Source organism: Mytilus edulis, chromosome 7 (genome assembly GCF_963676685.1).
Source record: "Mytilus edulis chromosome 7, xbMytEdul2.2, whole genome shotgun sequence".
In the NCBI taxonomy this organism is placed as follows: domain Eukaryota; kingdom Metazoa; phylum Mollusca; class Bivalvia; order Mytilida; family Mytilidae; genus Mytilus; species Mytilus edulis.
The window spans coordinates 35,551,530-35,578,746 of NC_092350.1; the positions used below are offsets into that span (position 1 = coordinate 35,551,530).

Sequence of the window (27,217 nt, forward strand, 5' to 3'; positions counted from 1 at the left end):
CGACTTTCGAACAGCGGTATACTACTGTCGCCTTTATTTACTTTATGCAACATGTTATCATTTTTCAATTGCAGTCCAAACTTCTAGCTCTTAATTCCTTTTGGCTCACTTTTTATATATTAGATATACTGTTAGTGTCCTAGTCCTGAATATTCATAAAATGTTTGCCATTGAACTTTAAAAAAAAAAAGATAAGAATTGAACAATCAACCACAAAACTATTGACAATTTCGGGAGTTTAGAACGTGTAAACTTCCAGTTAATCTAGAACGCACCTTAAGTTTCAACTCTTAAACAAATTTAAAAAAAAAAAAAAAGAACTTGAATAGGACTGTTATTTTCAGGTACAAACACATCGGGGAGGAAAGTGTACAATAAAAAGATGTGTCATATTGATAGACACACACAGAAAGTTAAAAAGTATACAGATTCCAAGTTACTCAATGGCAGCGGCGTTACTTAGCCAAAACCTTATCGAAGAATGTCTGAATATCTCTACATTATGATTCCCTGTAGACTCTCTTGTTCTTCTCAGAAGCATTATGATAGACAACTAGTTCTCACAATTCAGTTTTACTACATTTTTGTGTTGTATATATATTGACATATACAAACTTTTAACATTCAGTTCAGCTTTCTGTGTTCAGAATTCAGTCGGACATAAATTTACTCCATCACTTCGATTCTTTTAAATTTCGATTTCAACTTTTTTTTATTTTTATGCGTCATACCGTGTCTCGAATGAGAGTATTTAATCATTACTTGTTTACACTGAGAATATAAAGTTCAAGAATAAATGTCTTTTTAACTCACGATGTGTTTTGAATTTATACAGACAGATTGATGAAGTTGAAACTAATGTCAAACATGGAGTTATGTCGCGCCCTAAAATCTAATTTAAGCCAAAATATTAATATGTTAAATGTCTGATCGCAACTTGTTCCCATTAAGCATTTGTAAAAGTTTGACCAAAGCAATCCAGTTTGTTTTTAAGATTTTTGTTGTTATATTCTCTATTCAAAGAGATTGTCATTTAAAGTAACAATTACTGTGAAAAAAAACTAATGTTACCGTAGGAAGGATCGAATATCACATTTCTAAAACATTACCCGTTTAATGGACGTGTTTTCCTTATTGAAAGGATTTGCTATACATATATATTGAAATCATGATTAACAATGTAACAGTTTAGAATAATCATCATGCTTCACTTTGAAAGTTGACAAATCTACTGTCCAGTATATGAATAAGCTAGTTAACAAGGAAAACTTTCATATTCATATATACTAGTATGGGAAAAAATAGCACCACAGGCATTCGTGCTCGGGGCCATATTTAAAGTAACACTGGTTATGTAATGTATTTCAGTTGTTTCCTGTAATTAGTTAATACTTCAGTTTTATCATGTACATCTTTTGTATAATAATTTTATAAATTTACTGTTTGCAAAAGTCTAAATTATTCTAAATAATAGGGATGTTCTGGTAACTATTAACAGAAAACCCTGGCCGTTTTTTGCACAACTTTTTTTTATCTTTTGGTCCTCGATGCTGTTCGACTTTGGGCTTGTTTCGGCTTTCAAACTTTTGTATCTGGGCGTCACTAGTAGATCTTGTGTGGACAAAATGCACTTCTGGCGTATTCAAATTTTGAACTTGTTGCCTTTGTTGGCTGTTGTTCGTGTGTTTCTTTGTCAATTGCGTTCTCCAATTTATTTATATTGTAGTCATGTGGTGTTGAGTTGTCATTTTAATGTTATATTTCACATGGCTATAAAAAAAGGAGGTTTGGCATGCAACAAAACCAGGTTCAACCCACCATTTTTTCCTTTAAAAATGTCCTGTACCAAGTCAGGAATATGGCCATTATTATATTATAGTTCGTTTCTGTGTGTGTTACATTTTAACGTTGCGTCGTTTGTTTTCTCTTATTTTTTAGTGTAAATTCATATTGCGATAAGACGTGTCACTGTACTTGTCTATCCACAAATTCATGTATTTGGTTTTGATGTTATATTTGTTATTCTCGTGGGATTTTGTCTGATGCTTGGTCCGTTTCTGTGTGTGTTACATTGTAGTGTTGTGTCGTTGTTCTCCTCTTATATTTAATGCGTTTCCCTCAGTTTTAGTTTGTTACCCCGATTTTGTTTTTTGTCCATGGCTTTATGAGTTTGAACAGCGATATACTACTGTTGCCTTTATTTTGCATGGTATTTATGTATGAAATAAAAATATACTGAACAGTTTGGATCATTATTTCACTTTAACTTAATCATGTTAGTGATGCATTTACTTGTAAAAATGCCTTCTAAATCATCCAAGGCTTGGTCATGTTTAAAAATTGTGAAACAGAATTATTCAATACTAATATTACCAGTAACAAGTCATGCTAAAACGTAGTTTCAAATAATATAAATGGGTAATAAGTTACATGGTACGACAAACAAGTGCCTGTATCAAACACTTGCCAAGTCTACTATTGCCGAAGAATGTCACGATAAACGTAAAGACATTGTACCTTTTGTAAAACAATACCGGTCATTATCAACTTTCCTACCAATCAATCGGGCTATTGATAATCCGAATACCCCACCAATCAATCAGCTATAGATTATCCGAGTACCCTACCAATCAATCGGGCTATAAATTATCCAAGTACCCTACCAATCAATCGGGCTATAGATTATCCGAGTACCCTACCAATCAATCGGGCTATAGATTATCCGAGTACCCTACCAATCAATCGTGCTATAGATTATCCGAGTACCCTACCAATCAATCGGGCTATAGATTATCCGAGTACCCTACCAATCAATCGTGCTATAGATTATCCGAGTACCCTACCAATCAATCGTGCTATAGATTATCCGAGTACCCTACCAATCAATCGGGCTATAGATTAGCCTAGTACTCTACCAATCAATCGGGCTATAGATTATCCTAGTACCCTACCAATCAATCGGGCTATAGATTATCCGAGTACCCTACCAATCAATCGGGCTATAGATTATCCGAGTACCCTACCAATCAATCGGCCCTACCAATCAATCGGGCTATAGATTATCCGAGTACCCTACCAATCTATCGGGCTTTTTTATTTTTCTGGATGCGCATTTCAACAGTTAATGTCTCTTTGGCGATTCTTATGGCTTAAATAATTTAAAATGTAAAACTTTATAAATCCTTTAAGGGCAGATAATGTGGACAAGGATGCGTATGATTCAGAGCTTTTACACTTAATTTTTACCAATTATGGATCACCAAAAAGTAATATTCTTCAAATAATTATAGTTTCGATGTTACCAGATAGGATAGGCATAGATGAATTCTGCAGGAGTGATGCTACCTCGGAACTACTAAATTTATTTTTTACTGTCCAAAACCAGAGTGTTAATAAAATTCGAAAAGATCATGACAAAATCAGTTGCAATTTCAGTGATTTATTATTTAAAATACTAAAGATATTCAATTCTTAAGGAAAATAGGGATATAGATATCAATTTATCAATGTAGTAGTATCAATATTACCAATGACTTCGTTGACAAGATTCAATTTTAATTTCAAATTATATCTTTGTATTCAATTGTCCCAATTGATTTTATGGATTTAAAGTACACTGCTCTTTTAAAATTGTACTAATGCAATGCATATATGCTTCCTTGACAGCATATTGTCTGATTAATTGTGTTACTACCAGTCACTTTACCGAGGAATAATTGACAATTCTGACAACTCTTTCCTCGTATTTCATTATTCAGTTTTCGAAATTAAAAAATATTTCCAGGTCACTTTATACTTTTTATTCCGAAAATCTAATTGGAACTTAAAACTGTCTGTCCTTTGGCAATTGTTTCTTGAAACTCCTATTAGATTGTTAAATTAATCTAAATGATATCAGAGTTTTCTGAATTAATTTTTTTTAAACATCCAGATAAAAAGCATTCTCCAACAATTTGACAATACATGCTCCTTCTTAATAAGTCTATTTAAAAAAATGTTGTGTTAGCTTCTGAGGTGAATACTGACATTTTTGTCCTTTATAAAAAATATTTCCATAAAATATCGGATGTGAAATACCTGAACGTATAAGAAGTCTGCATGTTGAGCTATATTTACGAATTGTTTGTCTTCACTTGTTTATACTAATATGTCTAATATAGACTAATTCACCCGTCTAGCGAATCAAATTATTAACCTGGTATCTTTGATGAGTTCTAACCACAATGACACCTTTTTAACGTATTCCAATGACACCTCTCACCAAAGTTTCTCATCCTCGGTAGGATGTTTTATCATTATATGAAGTTAACCTTATAAAACTGATTATCTGATGTTAGTTCTGGCACCTTTTTTCACCTATTGTATCACAATGCCATCTTTGTCTGCTTATGAATCGTATGAATACACGTAACAGCTCGAAATACACTTAATAATGTAATATATGTGCATGTTGGACAATGTTCTACTGTACACAAATGTATTCCTAATTTACACACCGGTGAAAGACTTTTTGTATTTGGCACAACTTTTTGGAATTTTGGATCCTCAATTCTCTTCAACTTCCTACTTTTTTGGCTTAGAAATATTTTGATATGAGCGTCACTGATGAGTCTTATGTAGACGAAACGCGCGTCTGACTAAATTATAATCCTGGTATCTTTGTTAACTATTTGCTCCGGTGAAGAATGTTTGTTATATTGTCAACTTTTCATTTCTTCGTAGTCTTTTGTAGACGAAACGCGCGTCTTGCATGATTACAAAATTTAATCCTGGTATCTATGATGAGTTTATTAATATACTCTCTATTTTATTCCCTACCATGAACTTTTAACTAATTGCATTCTAAGAAGAAGTTGTGCCCTGACGAAACACCCATTATCCCTCAGTTTTGAGTGCAATAAACTCTTTATATATTTTTTTTCTTATTTTGATTTGTATGAATTTACGAATATGGAACATTGATAACCCCTTGATGCCCCATCGTTACAAAGTTGTGAAACATTGGCTATGTCTTCTCCAATGTCGGATGAGTATTTTAAAATTTATGTTTAGTAAATTTACAGAAAGTTTCTGCATCCCTAGTTTAGAGGTGTAGGCTTACTTTAGGACTGATTTCGTATACTTAAACTATATGTGTCGATGCGACAAGATTACAATCACATTTGTATAGGCATTACTGCACGTTATGTAAACATGAACAAACCCGAACTAGAACAGTAAGGTATAATACACGATTCGTAAAACGTCAGTTCAAAATCTACAAAATCTATGAAAAAGTGCATACTTTGTGCTCCAAAAAGAAGGATAAGTCATGGTAAATTCAATATGTTTCATCGATTGAGGGGACAAACAAATAAACGATAAAATATTGAAATAAATTTTTAAATATACTTTTTTTATATAAGTATATCACAGACGACACAAAGGTGAATAACCAGATAACATTTCTAAACAATTTTATGATACCGATCAATAAATAATGCATTTCATTAGGGACTATCATTTGCTTTTTTTCATTTTCCTATTACATGTATCTTCTGTTATGTGTTGGGGTGTTTTTTTTTTTTTTGTCTCTCAACATATATATATATATTTCTGAGTAATTCAGTCAACCATGTTCGCCAAAGTTTGATATTATAACTCGCCAAAACTAAAAATAAATTAAGGACTGAAATAAAATTGAGAATGGAAATGGGGAATGTGCCAAAGAGACAACAACCCGACCATAGAAAAAAACAACAGCAGAAGGTCACCAACATGCCTTCAATGTAGCGAGAAATTCCCGCACCCGGAGGCGTCCTTCAGCTGACACAAATATATACTAGTTCAGTGATAATGAACGCCATACTAATTTCTAAATTGTACACAAGAAACTAAAATTAAAATAATACAAGACTAACAAAGGCCAGAGGCTCCTGACTTGGGACAGGCGCAAAAATGCGGCGGGGTTAAACATGTTTGTGAGATCTCAACCCTCCACCTATACCTCTAGCCAATGTAGAAAAATAAATGCATAACAATACGCACATTAAAATTCAGTTCAAGAGAAGTCCGAGTCTGATGTCAGAAGATGTAACCAAAGAAAATAAACAAAATGACAATAATACATAAATAACAACAGACTACTAGCAGTTAACTGACATGCCAGCTCCAGACTTCAATGAAAGTATATATTCATAGTACTTATGTTATATGAATTTAAGGCGCAATTACTACATAAGTAAGTCGCCTTCCAAAACCAATAACAACAACAATATTGAAATAATATAATTCAGTATTCTTTTCGAAATCGGTTCGATTTGTAAATTACTTTTAATTTCATGCCAATTGACAATTTGATTCATTATTGATTTTGTCAGTATTACCTCATTTATTTAAGAAATTAATACAAATATATTTTACAGAATTGCTTGTTTATTATAAAAATTGAAAATTGTTATAATTTTTACAATAAATAACATCAAATATTCATACGATTTATCTCTACGGATTATATTCCTTTTCATGCTATATTTAGACATGATAGTTGTTTTCAATCGTCATTTAAAATTTAGCAGAACACGAAACTGAACATCTTTTTGCGTTAATTGTTCGACCATGCGTATTTGAATATTTATTCATAAATTATCAAATTCTGCATAATAAGTCATCTGCATTTCGGAAACTTTCCATATGATGGTTCACACATGATATGAAGTTTTTGTTATGTTGGTAAAGATTATAATAACCATATTTGTCATCAGAATACAGTAAAAAAAATAGTACTTAAATAATTCACCTTTGTCATTTTAATATTAAGATTATATAAGAATGATAAGTGTATGCACAATCAACTCATCATATAATCCAGGATTAAAATGTGTTTTATCTACAAATAAAAAAGCAGTAGTTTACCGCTATTCAATAATCATCAATCGATTTAATTGGAACAAATCCGGGTCACAATAAAAAAAAATTAAACCAAACCCGAGGGGAACACATCCACTATAAGTTACAGAAACACAATGCTGAACACATTCATCAGTGAACACTCGAATAAATTTCCAAATGCAGTACGAATTTTAAGCATTTGAGTGTCTAACTGTTAATCTGTCGAAACATAGAAACATTTATTAATCTGATATTGCCTGATTCATAGCACAACTATGATTTTTTTTTTAAATTTCTCATGCAGATTTAATGGTACCAACAACCAATAAATAGTATACATGGTATTTAGTTATATAAAATAACATGTTTATGTATATCGATAACAATGACGGTTTATTTAATTTTTTCAATTGAAAAATGTTATTTGTTGAGTCAGACTGTTAATTCGTACAATAGCCTCTGGTTGAAATAACCTTTTTTTTTACATAAATAAGGCCGTTAGTTTTCTCGTTTGAATTGGTTTACATTGTCATTTCGGGGCCTTTCATAGCTGACTATGTGATATGGGTTTTGATTATTGTTAAAGGCCGTACGGTGACCTATAGTTGTTAATTTCTGTGTCATTTTGGTCTCTTGTGGAGAGTTGTCTCATTGGCAATCATACCACATCTTCTTTTTTATATTTAAAATGCATAACTTTGTTTATGAAATTTCTTAAGTATATCAAAGCTACATTGAGTGATAAGTTTATTAAAAGTGTGAAATAATTATGGTATCGCATGGGAGTATATTGTTGCACATTAAATATAAATATAAAATAACAGGCTATTATTTGAACTTGGAATTATTTTTAATTATGGAATTTGCCTGATTTCTTGTTATTGAAATTTTTAATAAATTCCATATTTATTCTGTACTAAAATGTTCTGTGCTGCGCACAACACTTTCTATTACAATGAAGATAGTATATTTTCAATAGAATGTACTGTGCCGCGCACAACACTATCTAACCAAAATACATTGTATGGAAAGTGTTATTAACCGCTCAAAAGATTATAATACCAAATACACATGGAATTTATTAAAAATTTTAAACACAAGAAATTATGCAAATTCCATAATTGAAAATAATTCCAAGTTCAAATAATAGCCTGTTAAATGCTTTTTTGTGTTTTATAAAATTCGATTTTCTTTTATCCCTACGTAACCTATATAGTTATAGAAATGCACATCCTTTTCTATATCTATACAAACTAGACATGTGGTCTTAAATTACAATATCCCTGAGCAGGAAGTATATTGGACATCCTATATATTTGAACCAATCGAAATTGTCGATGAATGTTAGTACTACCGTACGTACATGAAAAGGGGATTATTTTCCTACTTTAACAAAACATGTTCGACATGTCAGGGTCAGATATTATTATAATGTTAGAGGGTAATGATTACATATAATTACAACCTGTAACGTGATCGTTACAATGACATAAAGATTTTTTTGTATATAATGCCTATAAGTAGGACAATACTGGTATGCAACGAAAACAAAGAAATTAGTACTGCGTTTTGGACGCGTTAGTTGACCGAGTTTTCTTTATTGTTTCCAAATGTTGCATTTATATAAAAAAAAATATACCTGGCTATTTTGTTTATAAATTTTGACACTTGGGGGATGCAATGATAATGATTTTTTACTCTACACATGTACATTATAACATGATGATCATAAATTTAATCTGTTAAAAAATGAATAATATACAAAAGAAGATGTGGTATGATTGCCAATGAGACAACTATCCACAAAAGACCAAAATGACACAGACATTAACAACTATAGGTCACCGTACGGCCTTCAACAATGAGCAAAGCCCATACCGCATAGTCAGCTATAAAAGGCCCCGATAAGACAATGTAAAACAATTCAAACGAGAAAACTAACGGCCTTATTTATGTAAAAAAATGAACGAAAAACAATGTAACGCATAAATAAACGACAACCACTGAACATACAGGCTCCTGACTTGGGACAGGCACATACATAAATAATGTGTCGGGGTTAAACATGTTAGCGGGATCCCAACCCTCCCCCTAACCTGGGACAGTGGTATAACAGTACAACATAAGAACGAACTATAAAAATCAGTTGAAAAAAACAACAAAGATGGCTTAAAATCAGTATGATGTTTACACTTCTGTAGAATATTAATTCGTGAGACTTGAATCGTAAAACCTGCTAACAAATTAGAATGGATAGTAAGAGACTTTTGCAATATCTGCAAACATGTGGCAATTTAGAATGCACCATCCACAAATTTGATTGATTTCCGTGCACATAACATGTTGCTATATTGATTACTATTTGAAAGATTATCATAAACACTTTTTCGTTTGCCCTGTTTTCAAATCATGCGAAAATCAGATCGAGGTCAAAGATCAAAATAAAAGATTCCTTATTTTGCAAAATATCACTACAAAAAGTATATAGTGTAGCTCCTTTATATTATTAAATTACACCTAAAAACTTGCAAATTATCTGGAAAGGTACATAACAATCATGAATCATTATTTAAAAAAACCACTCATTCTCTATAGGGTTACATTATATGAAAAAGTGTAAATGCTAAGAACATTGTGAACAAATTTATTAGCTATATATAAACATGCGTCAATGTCATTATGACAGCGGCTAATGTTGACAAAATATAGACATACATTGAATTAATAAAGCGTTCCTAATTAAGGTAAATCCAGAAAAGCTCTTCGGAAGCACGAAGTGTTCATTTACCTTTGTTTGTCTTTTATGCTTATGTAACTTTTGGTCATGCAGTTCTTCAACTCTTTCGGTGCCTATACAGCCTTTGCTTTCAAATGTTCGGCATTTAGCTTTCTTTGTGAAGATAAACCCAGAAGAAAACAATTCAGACGCTTGAAATTTATAAAGTGTTGAGTATTATTGTTTTACTTGAAGAAATGTTTTACAAGCACATGATGTATAAATTAAGGCAAATACGTATATCGCTGTTCAATAATCATGTATCGAATACGAGAAAGAAAATCCGGGTAGCAAACTAAAACCGGAATAAACACATCAGTTATAAGAGAGAAAAAAACGAAACAACAAAAACACTAAACTGCAAAAGAAAACATCAACTATAAGAGGAAAACATCAACTATAGGAGGTATACATCAACTATAAAAGGACAACAACGAAACAAGACACAGACAGAACCGTATTTATTTTTTTAAAGCAAAACTAACATACATAGAAACGGATTACATGTACTAGTATTTGATAACAACAACTGCCATATTCAATACTTTTCATAAGAACATTAATTTAAATTTAATCAATCATTAAATTTATCATTTAGTTCTTCAATTGTTTCGTGGCTTATACATTTTTGACTTTTACATATTCGGAATTCAGCTTCCCTGATGAAGATAAATCCAGATTAGTGCTTCGGACGCAAGAAATTTATACAGTGTTGATTTCATTTTTTACTTGAAGTTATGGTTTAGAAGCATATGATGCATACTGTTTACTTTAAATAATATTACACAGACAAGTAGTCGCTTCTTATCTGGTTCGTTGGCATTTAATACAAATTACGATATATTCAACTTTGTATTGTATTTGGCTCAATTGCCACTGATGAGTTTTATGAAGACGAAACGCACTCTGTCGTATATAGATATAAGCCTTGTATATAGGATGAGGTTTTTTTTCAACTAACAACTACTTATCTTAACAAAATCAACCTACGATCCACTTTTAGAGATTGTTGTTAATTTTGGACTACCCGAACAAGTTTCGGTAGATAGGGGTTTCCATTATAATGTAAGAAATGAAAACAAGAATTTTATTTATTGGTGAAAATTATGTATTCAACAACTTGTTATCCTGTTTTATTATTTACGTATATTGTCTTGTATCATGTTATCATGCAAAGACCGTACATTGTCATTTGGTTAAATTTCTTATAACTTTCAAACTTGTCCTGTAGAAGAATATACGCTGTCTTCCTCACGCACGACCTTGAACATATTTGCCATAACTTTATGAATTTTTGGTTTTCAATGTTTTAATTTTAGTCCCGTGAATATTTTGTAACGATGAAATGCGAATATATATAGTGGTTAGTTATGAGCCTGGAATCTTTATTGATTGTTTTCCAGAAGCATTTTAGACAAGAGGGGTCAATGAACTCGTTTACTTATTGCAGTCTAATATACCAAAAATGGGTCTTCAAATCAAAACAATATATATTTGATTTATCATTTTTATAAAGGCAAGCATATATGTTTGGAATGTTCTCCAGATGTTATGTATACACATAATCAGTTTGCTTAGACCTTTTACAAATTTTTCACATTTATTTTGTTCAGATCTCAAACATCTGTCATCAACGAATGATTAAAAATGAAGTAAGAACGACAACTCGAACGTTTTTTGGTATTATCATGGCATATGATATATGTATAACTTTATTTTATCCTAATATTTTTTCTTTTTAAAGTGTGATCTTTACTATCGTATATACGTTGAATATCAAATTATAATGAAGCAATACATTGAAAAGAGAATTTGCCAATGGAAGCTTTAGAGATTTTAGTTAACTTACAATGCAATCTAATTAAAAACCGATCTCTTATCGCTCCTGTTTCTGATATGTCGCGTGGGAGATCTAACGAAACCCGCTTTGAGGTCACATGTGAGTCTTTGAGATTGAGTCTTCCATGATCTTGGAAGTTTAACGTAAGGCAAAGGGATGTAACTCATTTTATTTACGACGAAATCGTCAGTCAAAATAATTCATAAACTTTTTTGATTGGCTTATTAATAGGTCGTCAACTCATTTGCATATCTTTATAAATTCATGACTTTTAGTTCACTCACATGTGACCTCAAAGCCGGTTTCGTTAGATCTCCCACGCGACATATCAGAAACAGGAGCGATGAGAGATCGGTTTTTAATTAGATTGCTTACAATGCAGCACATGTTCTTTTTAAGTTTCTTTGTTACATATATGACGTGGCTCTATACTTATGCATCCCGTCATTGTGTTATTGTTCTATGGTAAAATTGTGTATTCCTGTCTATAGTTTTTGCTGATGTGCTTAATCTATATGCCATTTTGTGCTTTCTTTGTTACACATTTGTTTATTTTTAAGTGGTTGGGGTTGTAAAACAATGTTGACTGCTGTATTTTTGACATTTTTATGCCATGTTATGTTGTCCTTTTAGTGTTATATTTAACTTGCCATAAAAGCGCGAGGTTTGGTTAGCCACAAAACCAGGTTCAACCAGCATGTGTTGCTCTAAAAATGGCAGTATTTTTTGTTATCTTATAGTTCGTTTCTGTGTGTGTTATATTGTCGTTTGGCTTTTTAGTTTTACTTTAGTGTTTCTGTTGTTTCGTTGTTGATGTGTTTCTCTCATGTTTTAATTTGTAACCCAGATTTGTTTTCTCTCAATGGATTAAGGACTTTCAGACATCGGTATACTACTGTTGCCTTTATTTATCTGTTATGTCTGTTTGTTTTGATCATGCACCGTTGGCAATATAATGGAATTGGATGCAATTGTCATACAAGCGATATGTTTAGCTAGCTGTAACAGCAGGTTCAGTCTACCTTTTTCTAAATCAGAAAATGCCTGTACCAAGTCAGTAATATGACAGTTGTAATCCATTCGTTTGATGTGTTTGAGCTTTTGATTTTTTTCATTTGATTAGGGTCTTTCCGTTTTGAATTATGCTCTCAGAGTTCAGTATTTTTGTGATTTTACTTTTCCAACAATCAAAACAAATCACTGCGTCTTTTAGAGAATATTATTCAGCTTTTGTGTAAAACTAAAGTATATTTTACTTACGTTTGACGTTGTCTCATAAAAGTACGTTGATTGGTATATACTACCATTTGAAATCATAGTATCATAGATATAAACCAAAATAAGTTTTTCATTTTGCTCCGATTGCTTTCTATTTTAATCTTGATGACTAAAACTGTTTCTTTGATGCCACTGTTGAAATCAAGTATTCATTGTTGTGAATATTGTTAATGTTTACCCTTGTTTACAAAATATGGTCCTAATATTTCGTTGTTTTTATCGGTTTAACGATATGAAGCTTTTTATATGGTAAGGTTTTATCATTATCAATGGTAGCAAGCTGAAATGTGTTGGCTTTTATGGGGTATTGTGGGGTCAAACTCAAGTGCAAAGTTAGAGCTGGAACCTTTTGCTCAACATATAACACCCGAAGCATTACTTATGATAAAACAGGATTGGTGGAACTGTTTTTACTGGAATACATAACCAAATTCATTAACAATCGGTATAGGTCTGTCTGTCGTCCGTCATTCCGGCAAATAGGCTTTCTTTAGTTTATTTCTTGATGTCTAAAGATATTCATTTTATATTTGGTATTTAATTTTATCATGACCAGTTACAAATCATGATTGAATTTTGATTCGGTTTGATAATTTTGTGCTTAGGTTTGGTCCCTGGACCTAAAACAATTACGGAGGTAAACGGGTTTTTCCCAAAAAAATTTCGTCATGCTTGAAGATATTAATTTGATATTTGGTTTATTGATTTACCATGACAAGATAGAAATCTTTTCGAATTGTGTTCAGTGCAGATTATTTTATTCAGAGTTATGGTCCTTGGATTTCGAAAATCAATGCAAATAATCTGTTATCCCCACTTTTTTTCTGTTATGCTTGCAAATCTGATACTTTGTATATTGTTTGACCATGATAAGTAACAGATCAAGTTGGATTCGGATGATTATATTGCAGACTATTGATCCACAGACTTTTAGATCACGTCAGCATTTTGTTCCAGTACAATGGAAACTGGTAGTGTACTATGTATTGACATTCAATACTCTCATCGTTATTATATAATTGTAAATATATTCTTATACAGAGTGTGAGCGAGGTTTACATTATTGACAAATATAATGTCTTTCTATGTTAGAATGAGCAAAGAGCAGAACATGAAATAGTTATTTCGAATATAAAAGGAAAATTAAGAAATATCTCCGTTCTAAGATGAACGACCTATAAGTTATGTCCTAGAGATTCCAATTATAGTTTTGATCCAGCAAACACTATGATAAGCTAGTGTGATACTATGATAAGCTAGTGTGACACTATGATAAGCTAGTGTGACACTATGATAAGCTAGTATGACACTATGATAAGCTAGTATGACACGATTAAAATTATACAAATATGAATAGACTTAATTTAAATTTTCAAAGGTTTGATTGATTTTATAGGGTATGGGGAGCAGCTTCCATAAAAATGTCAATTTAGATCCCCATCGTCAGTCAAATTACTACTGACTTTGCAAATTTAATTGTGAGACCAAGCACGTGTCCTCAATGTTTTCGATACTTTCCAGAGCCTATATCGATCCTCTGAAACACATTTGTGTTCGTTCTTTATTGCAAAGTCTGGTCGGAAATCTGATTGAAAGAAAAGGAATAGACAGGATTAATATGTTTGTACCTTCATGATTTGCAAAGCCAAAACATGAGTGTCATAAGAAAATAGCATTTAGCTTTAAAAAAGACAAAAAAGTCAGGTATTTAAATAAGTACAAAAGTTGAATGTAAGTCGTAGTATTTCTGTCTATGAGCGTCATTATATTTTACACAAGGAACAAAATTTAAAGGGTAATTTGACTCTTTTTACGTTTTTATTTTGACATGGAATGAAATTCAAAACAGTGTGGCTATGGCCATTGATTGACACATTAAATTCATCCATTGACTGGGACAATTTAGGTGAACGTATGTATGTAACGACCACTGATCACTATGTACTTTTTAAAGACACTTAAACTATGGGGTCACCAAAGGTTCTCAACACCTCAATAAAGTAATTCGAAAAAATTAATCAGAAATAACACGATGTTTTGATTTATACCAATTATATAAATCAAAACATAAAGGTTATTCCTGATTATTTTTTCGAATTACTTTATAATTAAAGGCGTTAAGAAACCTTTGGTGACCCCACAGTGTAAATGTCTATCGTAGGTACGTCGTGAACAGTGGTCGTTACAGACAAACGTTAACGTAAATTGTCCCAGGATAAAGTTAATGTGTCAATCAATGGCCACAGCCACACTGTTTTGAATTTCATACTATTAACTTCATTTTCTTTAAAGCAATGACAATTTCATAACAACAACAAAACATGCAGTAAAACAGTCTTTCATTCAGTTCGTTTACTCCTTTCTTCTATACAGATACTTGCTGTCAATAGTTCGTTATTAATCTGTTCCAAGATTATTATAAACATTGAAAATCTTCCTGAATGTGTTTCTTCCTCTTTATGATATTCATGGATTTGATTGGATAATTTTAGTTTAATCTGACTGTTCCACGAAAAATAAAATATTCTCATGGTATTTGTGGCAGATTTTTCAAACGGATTTTGAAATTCTACCTTGATTCTTCATATTATATCTTGCAAAAACAATTCATGTAAATCGCAGTTTGCATCTGCTGTAATTCAGTAGTTGTCGTTTGTCTTTATGTTACATATTTGTTTTTCGTTCATTTTTTTAGTATTTCTGTCTATGAGCGTCATTATATTTTACACAAGGAACAAAATTTAAAGGGTAATTTGACTCTTTTTACGTTTTTATTTTGACATGGAATGAAATTCAATACAGTGTGGCTATGGCCATTGATTGACACATTAAATTCATCCATTGACTGGGACAATTTAGGTGAACGTATGTATGTAACGACCACTGATCACTATGTACTTTTTAAAGACACTTAAACTATGGGGTCACCAAAGGTTCTCAACACCTCAATAAAGTAATTCGAAAAAATTAATCAGAAATAACACGATGTTTTGATTTATACCAATTATATAAATCAAAACATAAAGGTTATTCCTGATTATTTTTTCGAATTACTTTATAATTAAAGGCGTTAAGAAACCTTTGGTGACCCCACAGTGTAAATGTCTATCGTAGGTACGTCGTGAACAGTGGTCGTTACAGACAAACGTTAACGTAAATTGTCCCAGTCAATGGATAAAGTTAATGTGTCAATCAATGGCCACAGCCACACTGTTTTGAATTTCATACTATTAACTTCATTTTCTTTAAAGCAATGACAATTTCATAACAACAACAAAACATGCAGTAAAACAGTCTTTCATTCAGTTCGTTTACTCCTTTCTTCTATACAGATACTTGCTGTCAATAGTTCGTTATTAATCTGTTCCAAGATTATTATAAACATTGAAAATCTTCCTGAATGTGTTTCTTCCTCTTTATGATATTCATGGATTTGATTGGATAATTTTAGTTTAATCTGACTGTTCCACGAAAAATAAAATATTCTCATGGTATTTGTGGCAGATTTTTCAAACGGATTTTGAAATTCTACCTTGATTCTTCATATTATATCTTGCAAAAACAATTCATGTAAATCGCAGTTTGCATCTGCTGTAATTCAGTAGTTGTCGTTTGTCTTTATGTTACATATTTGTTTTTCGTTCATTTTTTTAGTATTTCTGTCTATGAGCGTCATTATATTTTACACAAGGAACAAAATTTAAAGGGTAATTTGACTCTTTTTACGTTTTTATTTTGACATGGAATGAAATTCAATACAGTGTGGCTATGGCCATTGATTGACACATTAAATTCATCCATTGACTGGGACAATTTAGGTGAACGTGTGTATGTAACGACCACTGATCACTATGTACTTTTTAAAGACACTTAAACTATGGGGTCACCAAAGGTTCTCAACACCTCAATAAAGTAATTCGAAAAAATTAATCAGAAATAACACGATGTTTTGATTTATACCAATTATATAAATCAAAACATAAAGGTTATTCCTGATTATTTTTTCGAATTACTTTATAATTAAAGGCGTTAAGAAACCTTTGGTGACCCCACAGTGTAAATGTCTATCGTAGGTACGTCGTGAACAGTGGTCGTTACAGACAAACGTTAACGTAAATTGTCCCAGTCAATGGATAAAGTTAATGTGTCAATCAATGGCCACAGCCACACTGTTTTGAATTTCATACTATTAACTTCATTTTCTTTAAAGCAATGACAATTTCATAAAAACAACAAAACATGCAGTAAAACAGTCTTTCATTCAGTTCGTTTACTCCTTTCTTCTATACAGATACTTGCTGTCAATAGTTCGTTATTAATCTGTTCCAAGATTATTATAAACATTGAAAATCTTCCTGAATGTGTTTCTTCCTCTTTATGATATTCATGGATTTGATTGGATAATTTTAGTTTAATCTGACTGTTCCACGAAAAATAAAATATTCTCATGGTATTTGTGGCAGATTTTTCAAACGGATTTTGAAATTCTACCTTGATTCTTCATATTATATCTTGCAAAAACAATTCATGTAAATCGCAGTTTGCATCTGCTGTAATTCAGTAGTTGTCGTTTGTCTTTATGTTACATATTTGTTTTTCGTTCATTTTTTTACATAAATAAGGCCGTTAGTTTTCTCGTTTGAATTGTTTTACATTGTCTTATCGGGACCTATTATAGCTGACTATGCGGTATGGGCTTTGCTCATTGTTGAAGGCCGTACGGTGACCTATAGTTGGTAATGTCTGTGTCATTTTTGTCTGTTGTGGATAGTTGTCTCATTGGCAATCATACCACATCTTCTTTTTTATATTGTATTCTTATTTGGTCCTTTGTGTATTTGAACCATAACAAAATTCTAACATAAATAATGGGGAGATGTTGTATGATTGCCGATGAGACAACTACTAGTATTTATCAGTTTATAAGGCTATCTCACTATCTCACTATCTCAAAATATTGGTGAGACAAAGCCGTCCACTGTCAGCTCATCTATTTTCACTTTTCCTTATCCAGTGTCAATTTTCTATTTGCACTATTATTTCACTGTGCAGAGCTATCAGATTCATTCGATATTCACACCATCATGAAATTGTCATGGAGTAAATATCACCTTTGATTGGTTGCTTTATATATAATGTAGCTAATGTTTTCTTGGCTAGAAAGAGATATAGAATTAAGAGTATTTCACAGACAGGAGAAGATATGAGAAACTGAAGATAATTAAGGAATAGAATTACAGTATAGATACTCAATATTAGAGCACCAATCACTGCTTATTGTTGATATAATTTATGAAACTAGAAATGTTCAACTAGTTTACTTAAAGATTAATAGTCTTGTATCATGTTTGTGATCGTTTTTGATATGAATAATTCCTAAATATTGCACTAGACTTATTTTTGTTACTTTAAGATTATTTTTTTATCTCGTATCATTTTTGATGATTTGCAGTAAAATGACCGGTTCTTAAATTTGCACAGCAAAAAAAACTCATCATAGATACCAGGATTAAAATTTTATAGTTACGCCGACGCGCGTTTCGTCTTCAAAAGACTCATCAGTGACGCTCGAATAAAAAAAGGTTTAAAAGGCCAAATAAAGTACGAAGTTGAAGAGCATTGAGGACAAAAAATTCCTAAAATTTTTGCCAATACAACTAAGGTAAGCTTTTCCTGAGGTAGAAGAGCCAACCATCATTGGTGCGATGAATATCGATTGACATAAATGGACCTTTTATCGCCGGTTACTTCCTTCTGACGCAATCGCTCTGCTATTCCTGCTCATGAATGTGAAGTTGTATAAAATAACCCTTGAAAATGGATATATCCTTGATTATTGAGATAAGAATATAATTCAAAACCAATACTAATGTAATGTTTGGTATCAAAGTATGGTTGTTGTGATTTGTGAGTTTTATTTTTTTGCTATTTATTTATTAATTTGTTTTTTTTATCGAGAATGTTGTATCCAGTGTATTGCGTATTCTATTCATACCACATTACGTGTTGTATTTCTTGAAATGAAAAAGTTCATTTCATTTTCGAAAATATCACTATTTGGCTGAAAAAAAAACAAAAATGTGTTCACGCGTCCCCACAAATGCAGTGACTTAAAAATCATTTCATTGGTATATTGCTCTGAAAATAATAATAGTTTGTGCACCTTGAATGCATTGTGATTTGGCACGAAAAAGTATAGTGCGTAGACGCGTCCCCACAAATCAATTGAATTATTATTTTTAGAATTGGTACTTGATTGTACCATACAGGTATATCAAACACATAATCTAGCATTTAAATGGAAGAAGCAACAACTTTATGTAAGTCATCTAATTTTTCGTTTGTTATTTTTATTTGATATCTACAAAAAACAGTATCATTATCGATCATTTATTTTTTTGCAGCCAAACACCCCCAGCAATGGACAAAACATGAAGTAGGTGTATGGCTCAAATGGTGCTCCGACGAATTTTGTATCGAGCCAATACCACCCGACAGAATAGACATGAATGGTTAGTAGTTCTATTTAGGTATATATGTTTTTTTAATTATCTTGAAAAAGATATTTCTAAAATTGTATTTTCTTCTGCCATTTCTTGCTTTCCTCCTTTTTAGTGAATAAACAAAGGAAGTCGTTTTCAATGGTCTTTCGCGATGTTATTTTCGAATATCTTGTATTAGCACAAAAATGTAAAATGACACTTAAAATCCACTCATTTTGGTATCATCTATTTATGATATTGATTAATGTGCTGCATGTTTCTGCATTCAGCATCTTCAGAGCTTTCACTCTTAGATGTAGATTTTAAAACTTTTTGTTTAAATGTTTAAAAGGCAATAAGTTCTTTCCTTGTTTTCGTTTCCTTGACCTGAACGTATTAAAGTGAAATGTTTACCAAAAATCATCTACTTTTCTAAAAAATAAGTTTGAATTCTCGTTACAAACAAAAATAATTTTGGTTTTCTGAGTAAACTAGTATTTTCGGAAATCTTAATTGTATATGAAAACACCCGAGGTTTTGATGGTTTGCAGTTGTTTTGAAAAATTTATCTCAATTATATGCCCTCTAACAATTTTTATAAAACTAAAGCTAGGCGGTAAACTTTTAAACGTTTCGTCTTTTCTCGTCACGATCCATCTCACTGCAACTACTGACCAAATACATAATTTGATGTATGTTCTCCTTTTATAACCCGGCTATAAACAAATATTTATGATAAATGTGCAAAATTAAATTATATGCACAATTGATATATTTCGAATTCTTTTCCTAATGATAAACTAGAATGTAAATATAATTAACGTAATTTCAATACAATCATGACAATAGAAAGAAATAATGAAGGTGTCTTTGACTGTGGGCTTTTAAGGAATCGATAAAATAAAATGTTGCAGATATAAAATGATTTTTATTTTCAAAATCCGCTTTGATTAAGTTCAATAGTCCTCAAAGGTTAAAAATGTCCTACCTGTGGTTTAACATTGCAATATTATCTAATCCCAAAGTTTTACAAATTATTAACAATTACACGTTTTTCATCCATCACAATGAAGAGAGCAATATATTTTTTTACAACAATTTTGTAACGAAAATTTAATTATTCATGTTTTATTAATCATGCCAGCAAATTAGTATATTCATGAGAAAAAGATAGAGAACGACATTTTTGAAATATTATCTGATAAAATAAATGCTTTTTTTTAACAACTATCAGATAAATAAAAGCCAGGTTGTCCATTACGGTTGCTAACATCCGTCTACATTTTAACCAATAGTTTTTGTTCCAGATCAGGAAGTACCTGTCTTCCGGGTTGAATCTCTGCCGTAAACTGTCAGACTTTTTGTTCTATTGGATTTATAAATCGATAAAATGTTATATAAATAAACATAAATTCCTTTGAAAGGGCGATGAAGATGTGTATTACAATGAAATTTATATGTCAATAAAGTATACAGATATATGAAAAGTAAAGTCATTTAGACAGAAATCCGACAACACAAAAACAGAAAGGGCCTATAGAAGGCAACATACTGTTTTTAGGGACATACAAACGTCTATACTATTTGCCAAGCTCTAGATTGCTCCGGGGTTGCTAACATCTGTCTACAATTGTTTGTACCTGATGTTTAGCGGCTGAGTCGTTTGTTGGTGTTGTTCATAAGTGTTTCTCGTTTCTTGGTTTTTTTATATAGATTAGACCATTGGTTTACCTGTTTGAATGGTTTTAAACTAGTCATTTATCGGGCCCTTTATAGTTGACTTGTTTGATTGGCACTCATACCACATCTTTTTACTTATATGAACATCAATATTTATCCACAGTCTGGTTGAAAATTAGATTGTAAGAAAAAAGCAAAGGCGGATTAATGTTTTTGTACTTAAAATGTGGAAACAAAGACGAACAAAATAGTTTTAGGTTGAGAAAATTAATTGCACCTTTCTACAAAATATTGAAGACAGATATTATTTGTTTAAGGAGTTGGAAAATGATTTTAGACATTTAGAGGAAAATAACAATGATTGTTTCGTCATATTTTTTTCTTCATATTAAAATTTGAGTTGTCTACCTTGAATTACATTATCTAATTTGTACCTGAACAAAATGATTTTGCCAACATCAAATTTTATAAAACATGTAAAAAGCTTTTTTTCCAGAAAAATTATATAATCCTGACAACATTTTTACTCATTATCAAACCTATGTCCATCTTTGCACGATTTTAAAGCATAGCAACCAACCAATCATCGGTTTACTGATTGGCAGCCATTTAGGTGGTGGCTAATTGCACCTTAGCTTTAGTTTATCAATATATTTTTAAGTCAAATGTAAAAACTATAATTATGATATTTTTTCAAATTGCATTAAAAAAAAATTGACGAAGAAAGATGATCAAAACAAATAACATATAACCTAAAAATGAAAATCCTGTTGAAATTTATGTAGCGAACAAAGTAGGTGAACGTTGTGAGATTATGTGATCAGATGTATGTCCTGTCCAAAACCAGTGCCCATCACATGTTTATTTCATGTTTCCGTGTTTCCGAGAATTTTGCACTGTATCCGGTTGTAAGTAATTACTTATATATGTCAACATATTTATTACATTTGTAGCAATTATTGTAGGTAAAGCGTTATGTTTGTTAAAGCGAAGTGACTTTATGGAAAGAATACCAAAGAATGGAGATCTCTTATTCAATGCTTTACAAAAACTCATTCAGAATAAAGGTATGTTCAACAATGCATTGCTTGTGTTTTGTATTGTTCATTGCATGTGCTTTTAATAATTAGTTTCATGTGTTTTGCATTGTTCATTGCTGGCGTGTGGTATTGTCACTTGCTTGTGTTTTGCGTTGTTCATTGCTGGCGTGTGGTATTGTCACTTGCTTGTGTTTTGTATTGTTCATTGCTGGTGTGTGGTATTGTCACTTGATTGTGTTTGGCATTGTTCATTGCTGATGTGTGGTATTGTCACTTGCTTGTGTTTTTCCATTGTTCATTGCTGATGTGTGGTATTGTCACTTGATTGTTTTTTGCATTGTTCATTCCTGGCGTATGGTATTGTCATTTGCTTGAGTCTTGTCTTGTTCATTGTTTGGGGGAGGGGGTTAGGAATTTTTTTGTATCGTTATTTGCTTGTGCGTTGTATTTCCCATTGGCTGTGTTTTGTATTTTTCTTTGGTTGTGTTTTGTATTGTTCATTGCTTGTTTTTTTTTCTTTTGTTCATTGCTTGTGCTTTGAATTGTATTGAAATGTGCATTGCTTGTGTGTCTTACTGCTATTGTTTGTGAATAATGGTGATTTTAGTTATCATATATGGGATGTCGTAGAATTGTTGGGTAGCAAGTAGCAGGTTATTATTGTTGTTTTCTTTGCAATTGATAATATAGTCAATATTGACGAGATAAAATTGAGAAAGGAAATGGGGAATGTGTCAAAGCGACAACAACCCGACCATAGAGCAGACAACAGCCGAAGGCCACCAGATGCACCAGATGCATTTTTGGACAATTTTTTTCGATTTCTTTTATTCATTTATTAAATTTGAATAATGATCGAATGATTTTATCAAAATTGCGTGTTTTTAAAAACAAATGAATACGTATGCGTCCTATGCGCTTTCCTGGATTTACCTTCATCAGGAACGCTCAAAGCTGAATATTTGAAAGCCAATGATGCACAAGAACCGAAACAGGTGAAAAGGCTCAGCTTAATGACAAAAAAGGGACCTAAATATTCTATCTTGTCAACTTTACCTTGTTAAGCCTTAAATATGTAATACTAATCTTAGTACAAGTAGTGAAAATAGTATGTCTCATTTAATTTTGGTCATGTTTGAGGGGTGGAGGGGGGGAAGAGATACGTTTTATGCCCCATTTATTGGCATTATGTTTTCTGGTCTGTGCGTCCGTCCGTTCGTTCGTCCGTCCGTTCGTTCGTTCGTCCGTCTGTCCTGCTTCATGTTACAGTTTTTGGTCGAGGTAGTTTTTGATGAAGTTGAAATCCAATCAACTTGAAACTTAGTACACATGTTCCCTATGATATGATCTTTCTTAGTTTAGTGCCAAATTATAGATTTTCCCCCAATTTCACGGTCCACTGAACATAGAAAATGATAGTGCGGATGGAGCATCCGTGTACTGGGGACACAATCTTGTTTATTGACTGATGGAATTAAATGATTATTATAATCATTTCATATTGTCTCTGGTATAAATAAATAGGAGCAGCTGTTATTTAAACTTCCACCATATCCGTTATGGTCCTTAACGTCCTGAATTATTTCCGTCACGGCTGATATACTAACATTGCCTACAAACAATATTAAAATGAATAAACCAATTAAAGCTCATGTACATAGTTTGATTGCCAAAATTGTTTTTGCTGATTCCATATAAGTTAATAACGACCTTTAGTGTTTTGCACTATCTACAAAGTAAATCAATGATATATAAGATATAGTATTTACTTAAGTTTGTTTAATTCGGGACTGTTATTTAGTACACTTCCTACTTCTTTATCTAAGGGTATCAATAACAAGTCTTTAAACCAGGAAGTTTTGACATATAAAGATTTAACTATGCTCATTACCATTCTATAATTTGGACGCTATACACAGGTAAGGATGCAGCAAGTTTTTTTGGCATATCTTAAGGCAATATATACGTTATCAATACTAGTAGTTCACTATAAAATGTCAGTTGGTGTAGCAATGAATTGTTTTCATTTTTTTTCTTGTGAGTACTAATGCACACAAAACTTCATCAAATTCCTTATATCGTCCAATTACGTATACTTTGCCTTAGTTTGATGTGATTGTATATTCTTCGTTTCTTCTTGCATCTTCGGGTTGCATATAGTTTCGTTATTTAAAGATTGAAACTATAAGACATCTTCAGTTACATGTTTTCACTGTAGGCGCTCCGTCGTTTTACAAAAAAACATAAAGTTATTCAAATTAAAGGTATGTTCTACTCTTTGTGTTTGTGTTTTGTTTTGTATATTGCATGTTTTTATGCTTTATTCTTTATTTTTGTTTTGTATGGGTCATTGGATGTGGATTTTGTTTCGTTTATTGCATGTGTTTATTAATTCAATTTAAGGGGTTTTATTGTTTACCTCGAACTGTTATGTGTTTATGGTCCATTTACTAATAATCTATAAAAGAAGACCACGGGCATGGTTTGACTGCAAATGAGACAACTTTTCACCAGAGACCCAATCTTATGAAAATAAATTGCACGCAGCGACCAAGCATAAAAAAATGAGCGAGTGCGGGGATTTAATTGTAATTAGGTTGCAAGAGACCTAAAAACGTAGAAGTTGGACACGATATGGAATCATACTGCCTTCAATAATGCGCAAATTCGATTCTGATTAGCAACTGTTAAAAGCCCCGACATGTCAAATTAAAAACAATCGAAAGGAGAAACTAACGGCTTGATTTACGTAAAACCAATTAACGAAAAACATATAATAATTATATAGCTTCTAATGACAACCACCCAATTGCAGCTCAACAGTTCGGAGTGGCACATACAAAATGCGACGGGGTTTAATCAGTTTGAGGTCGCCCACTTTTCCCCGTAACTGGGTCAGGAGTGTAACTGCACAGCAAAAGAACAAGCCATAAAAATGAGATGAAAGACTTTTGACTCATAAGATCGACACAAAGCACACACAATAAAGTGGATTGGGAAACAAGTTATTACAACTAATATTAATCCCTTTTCACTTTGCATGTGCGAGTGCTGCCTTGTAGTGTCATTAGTCTGCTCTTTGTCGAAATCTACATGGGTCTTTTACGTGCAAGATGTGTTGCTCTCTCTTAACATGGGACAACCATTTATCGTCAACTTCTGACAGACCATCATCGTTTCTTAAGACCATGCTCACAATGGTGCCTAGGGAGAGCCGAACTGAATTCAATTCCTTAACTTTTCTGCCCGGAACCGTGATCGAACCAGAAACCTTTGTGTTTGTAGTCCGATGCGCTAACCTCTACACCACGGTTCTATTACATTATTGAATTTATAACATTGTAGAATAAGTTGATATAGAATGAAATTCAAAACAGTGTGGCTGTGGCCATTGATTGACACATTAAATTCATCCATTGACTGGGACAATTTAGGTGAACGTTTGTATGTAACGACCACTGTTCACTATGTACTTTTTAAAGACACTTAAACTATGGGGTCACCAAAGGTTCTCAACACCTCAATAAAGTAATTCGAAAAAATTAATCAGAAATAACACGATGTTTTGATTTATACCAATTATATAAATCAAAACATAAAGGTTATTCCTGATTATTTTTTCGAATTACTTTATAATTAAAGGCGTTAAGAAACCTTTGGTGACCCCACAGTTTAAATGTCTATCGTAGGTACGTCGTGAACAGTGGTCGTTACAGACAAACGTTCACGTAAATTGTCCCAGTCAATGGATGAATTTAATGTGTCAATCAATGGCCAATTTCATACTAAAGAATCGACAAGTTTACACGGATTATATATAAACCAAAAGCCCGTTTGTAATAATTTTTCTACGGGTTCATCCAAACTTCCAAACCAAATCTGTATTATCTATAACAGAATTTAGAAGACGTTTTAAGTAGTATGTAAGACTTTACTTATATATTTCTTCTTCTCTTATTTTGATGAATTTATATACAATGCTTAAATGCATACCTTAAATGTTCAATAGATGCAGACTTCTAATACGTTCAGGTATTTCACATCCAATTTTTTATGGTAATATTCTTTATAAAGCACAAAGGTGTCAGTATTCACCTCAGAAACTTACAAAACCTTTGAATAGACTTATTAAGAAGGGATATAATTACGATACTGTTGTCAAGTCATTAAAGATTGCATATTTTGGCCGTTAATATTGAGTCACTGATAAGGTCTTTGCATCGGAACTAAACACATTTATTCTAAAAACAGTTGTTGGCATGACACGGGTTATGTTCTTCTCATATATGTTATGATGGTATGATACTAAACCCCTAACGGGACGGATTGTGCCTGATGTTCATATGATGAAATCATAATCTTTCAGTCAGTTTAATTGAAGTCTGGAGCTGGAATGTCAATTAACTGCTAGTAGTCTGTTGTTATTTATGTATTATTGTCATTTTGTTTATTTTCTTTAGTTACATTTTCTGACATCAGACTCGGATTTCTCTTGAACTGAATTTTAATGTGCGTATTGTTATGCGTTTACTTTACTACATTGGTTAGAGGTATAGGGGGAGGGTTGAGATCTCACAAACATGTTTAACCCCGCCGCATTTTTGCGCCTGTCCCAAGTCAGGAGCCTCTGGCCTTTGTTAGTCTTGTATTATTTTAATTTTAGTTTCTTGTGTACAATTTGGAAATCAGTATGTCGTTCATTATCACTGGACTAGTATATATTTGTTTAGGGGCCAGCTGAAGGACGCCTCTGGGTGCGGGAATTTCTCGCTACATTGAAGACCTGTTGGTGACCCTCTGCTGTTGTTTTTTATTTGGTCGGGTTGTTGTCTCTTTGACACATTCCCCATTTCCATTCTCAATTTTAATCCTACAGCAAGATTACGAAGTTACAAGCGGTTTTTTGGAATTGTGTTGTGTTTTGTTGTTTCATATTTAATTTTGTTATCAGTTTGTTTTAAATGATCGTGCAAACAAATATGATGGTTCATTATGACAATTGAAAACTTTAATTATCCTGTGTTAAAGTTCAAAATGAACTTATATGACAGATTAGAAGTGACTTGATAGACTATTTCATATCCTACAATCATCTAAATCTAATAAAAGGTTCAAGTGAGATCATTCGACCACGCTGTTCGTTCAACTATACACAAAATGTCTACGTGTTTCCTTCGACTGAAAAAGGGGGGGGGTATACATGTATTAAGGGGATTTAAAAACATTTATAGTCGAAAATTACTACCATCAG

The 27,217-nt window shown here is 32.1% G+C and overlaps 1 protein-coding gene across 33 annotated transcripts in view; it reads left to right on the forward strand.

Annotated features, from left to right (window-relative positions):
- Positions 1-27,217, forward strand: part of LOC139481350 (transcription factor ETV6-like) — an 80,562-nt gene that overhangs the window by 45,329 nt on the left and 8,016 nt on the right. For 18 of the 33 annotated variants that reach the window (XM_071264626.1, XM_071264634.1, XM_071264628.1 and 15 more), the window contains 2 exons: positions 19,169-19,276; positions 21,892-21,993. In XM_071264626.1, the coding sequence (XP_071120727.1) occupies positions 19,169-19,276; positions 21,892-21,993 (210 nt within the window). Of the gene's footprint in view, positions 1-19,030; positions 19,085-19,168; positions 19,277-21,879; positions 21,994-23,688; positions 23,886-27,217 lie in introns of those variants that run through there. The other 15 variants (XM_071264617.1, XM_071264625.1, XM_071264619.1 and 12 more) reach the window with 5 other exon arrangements.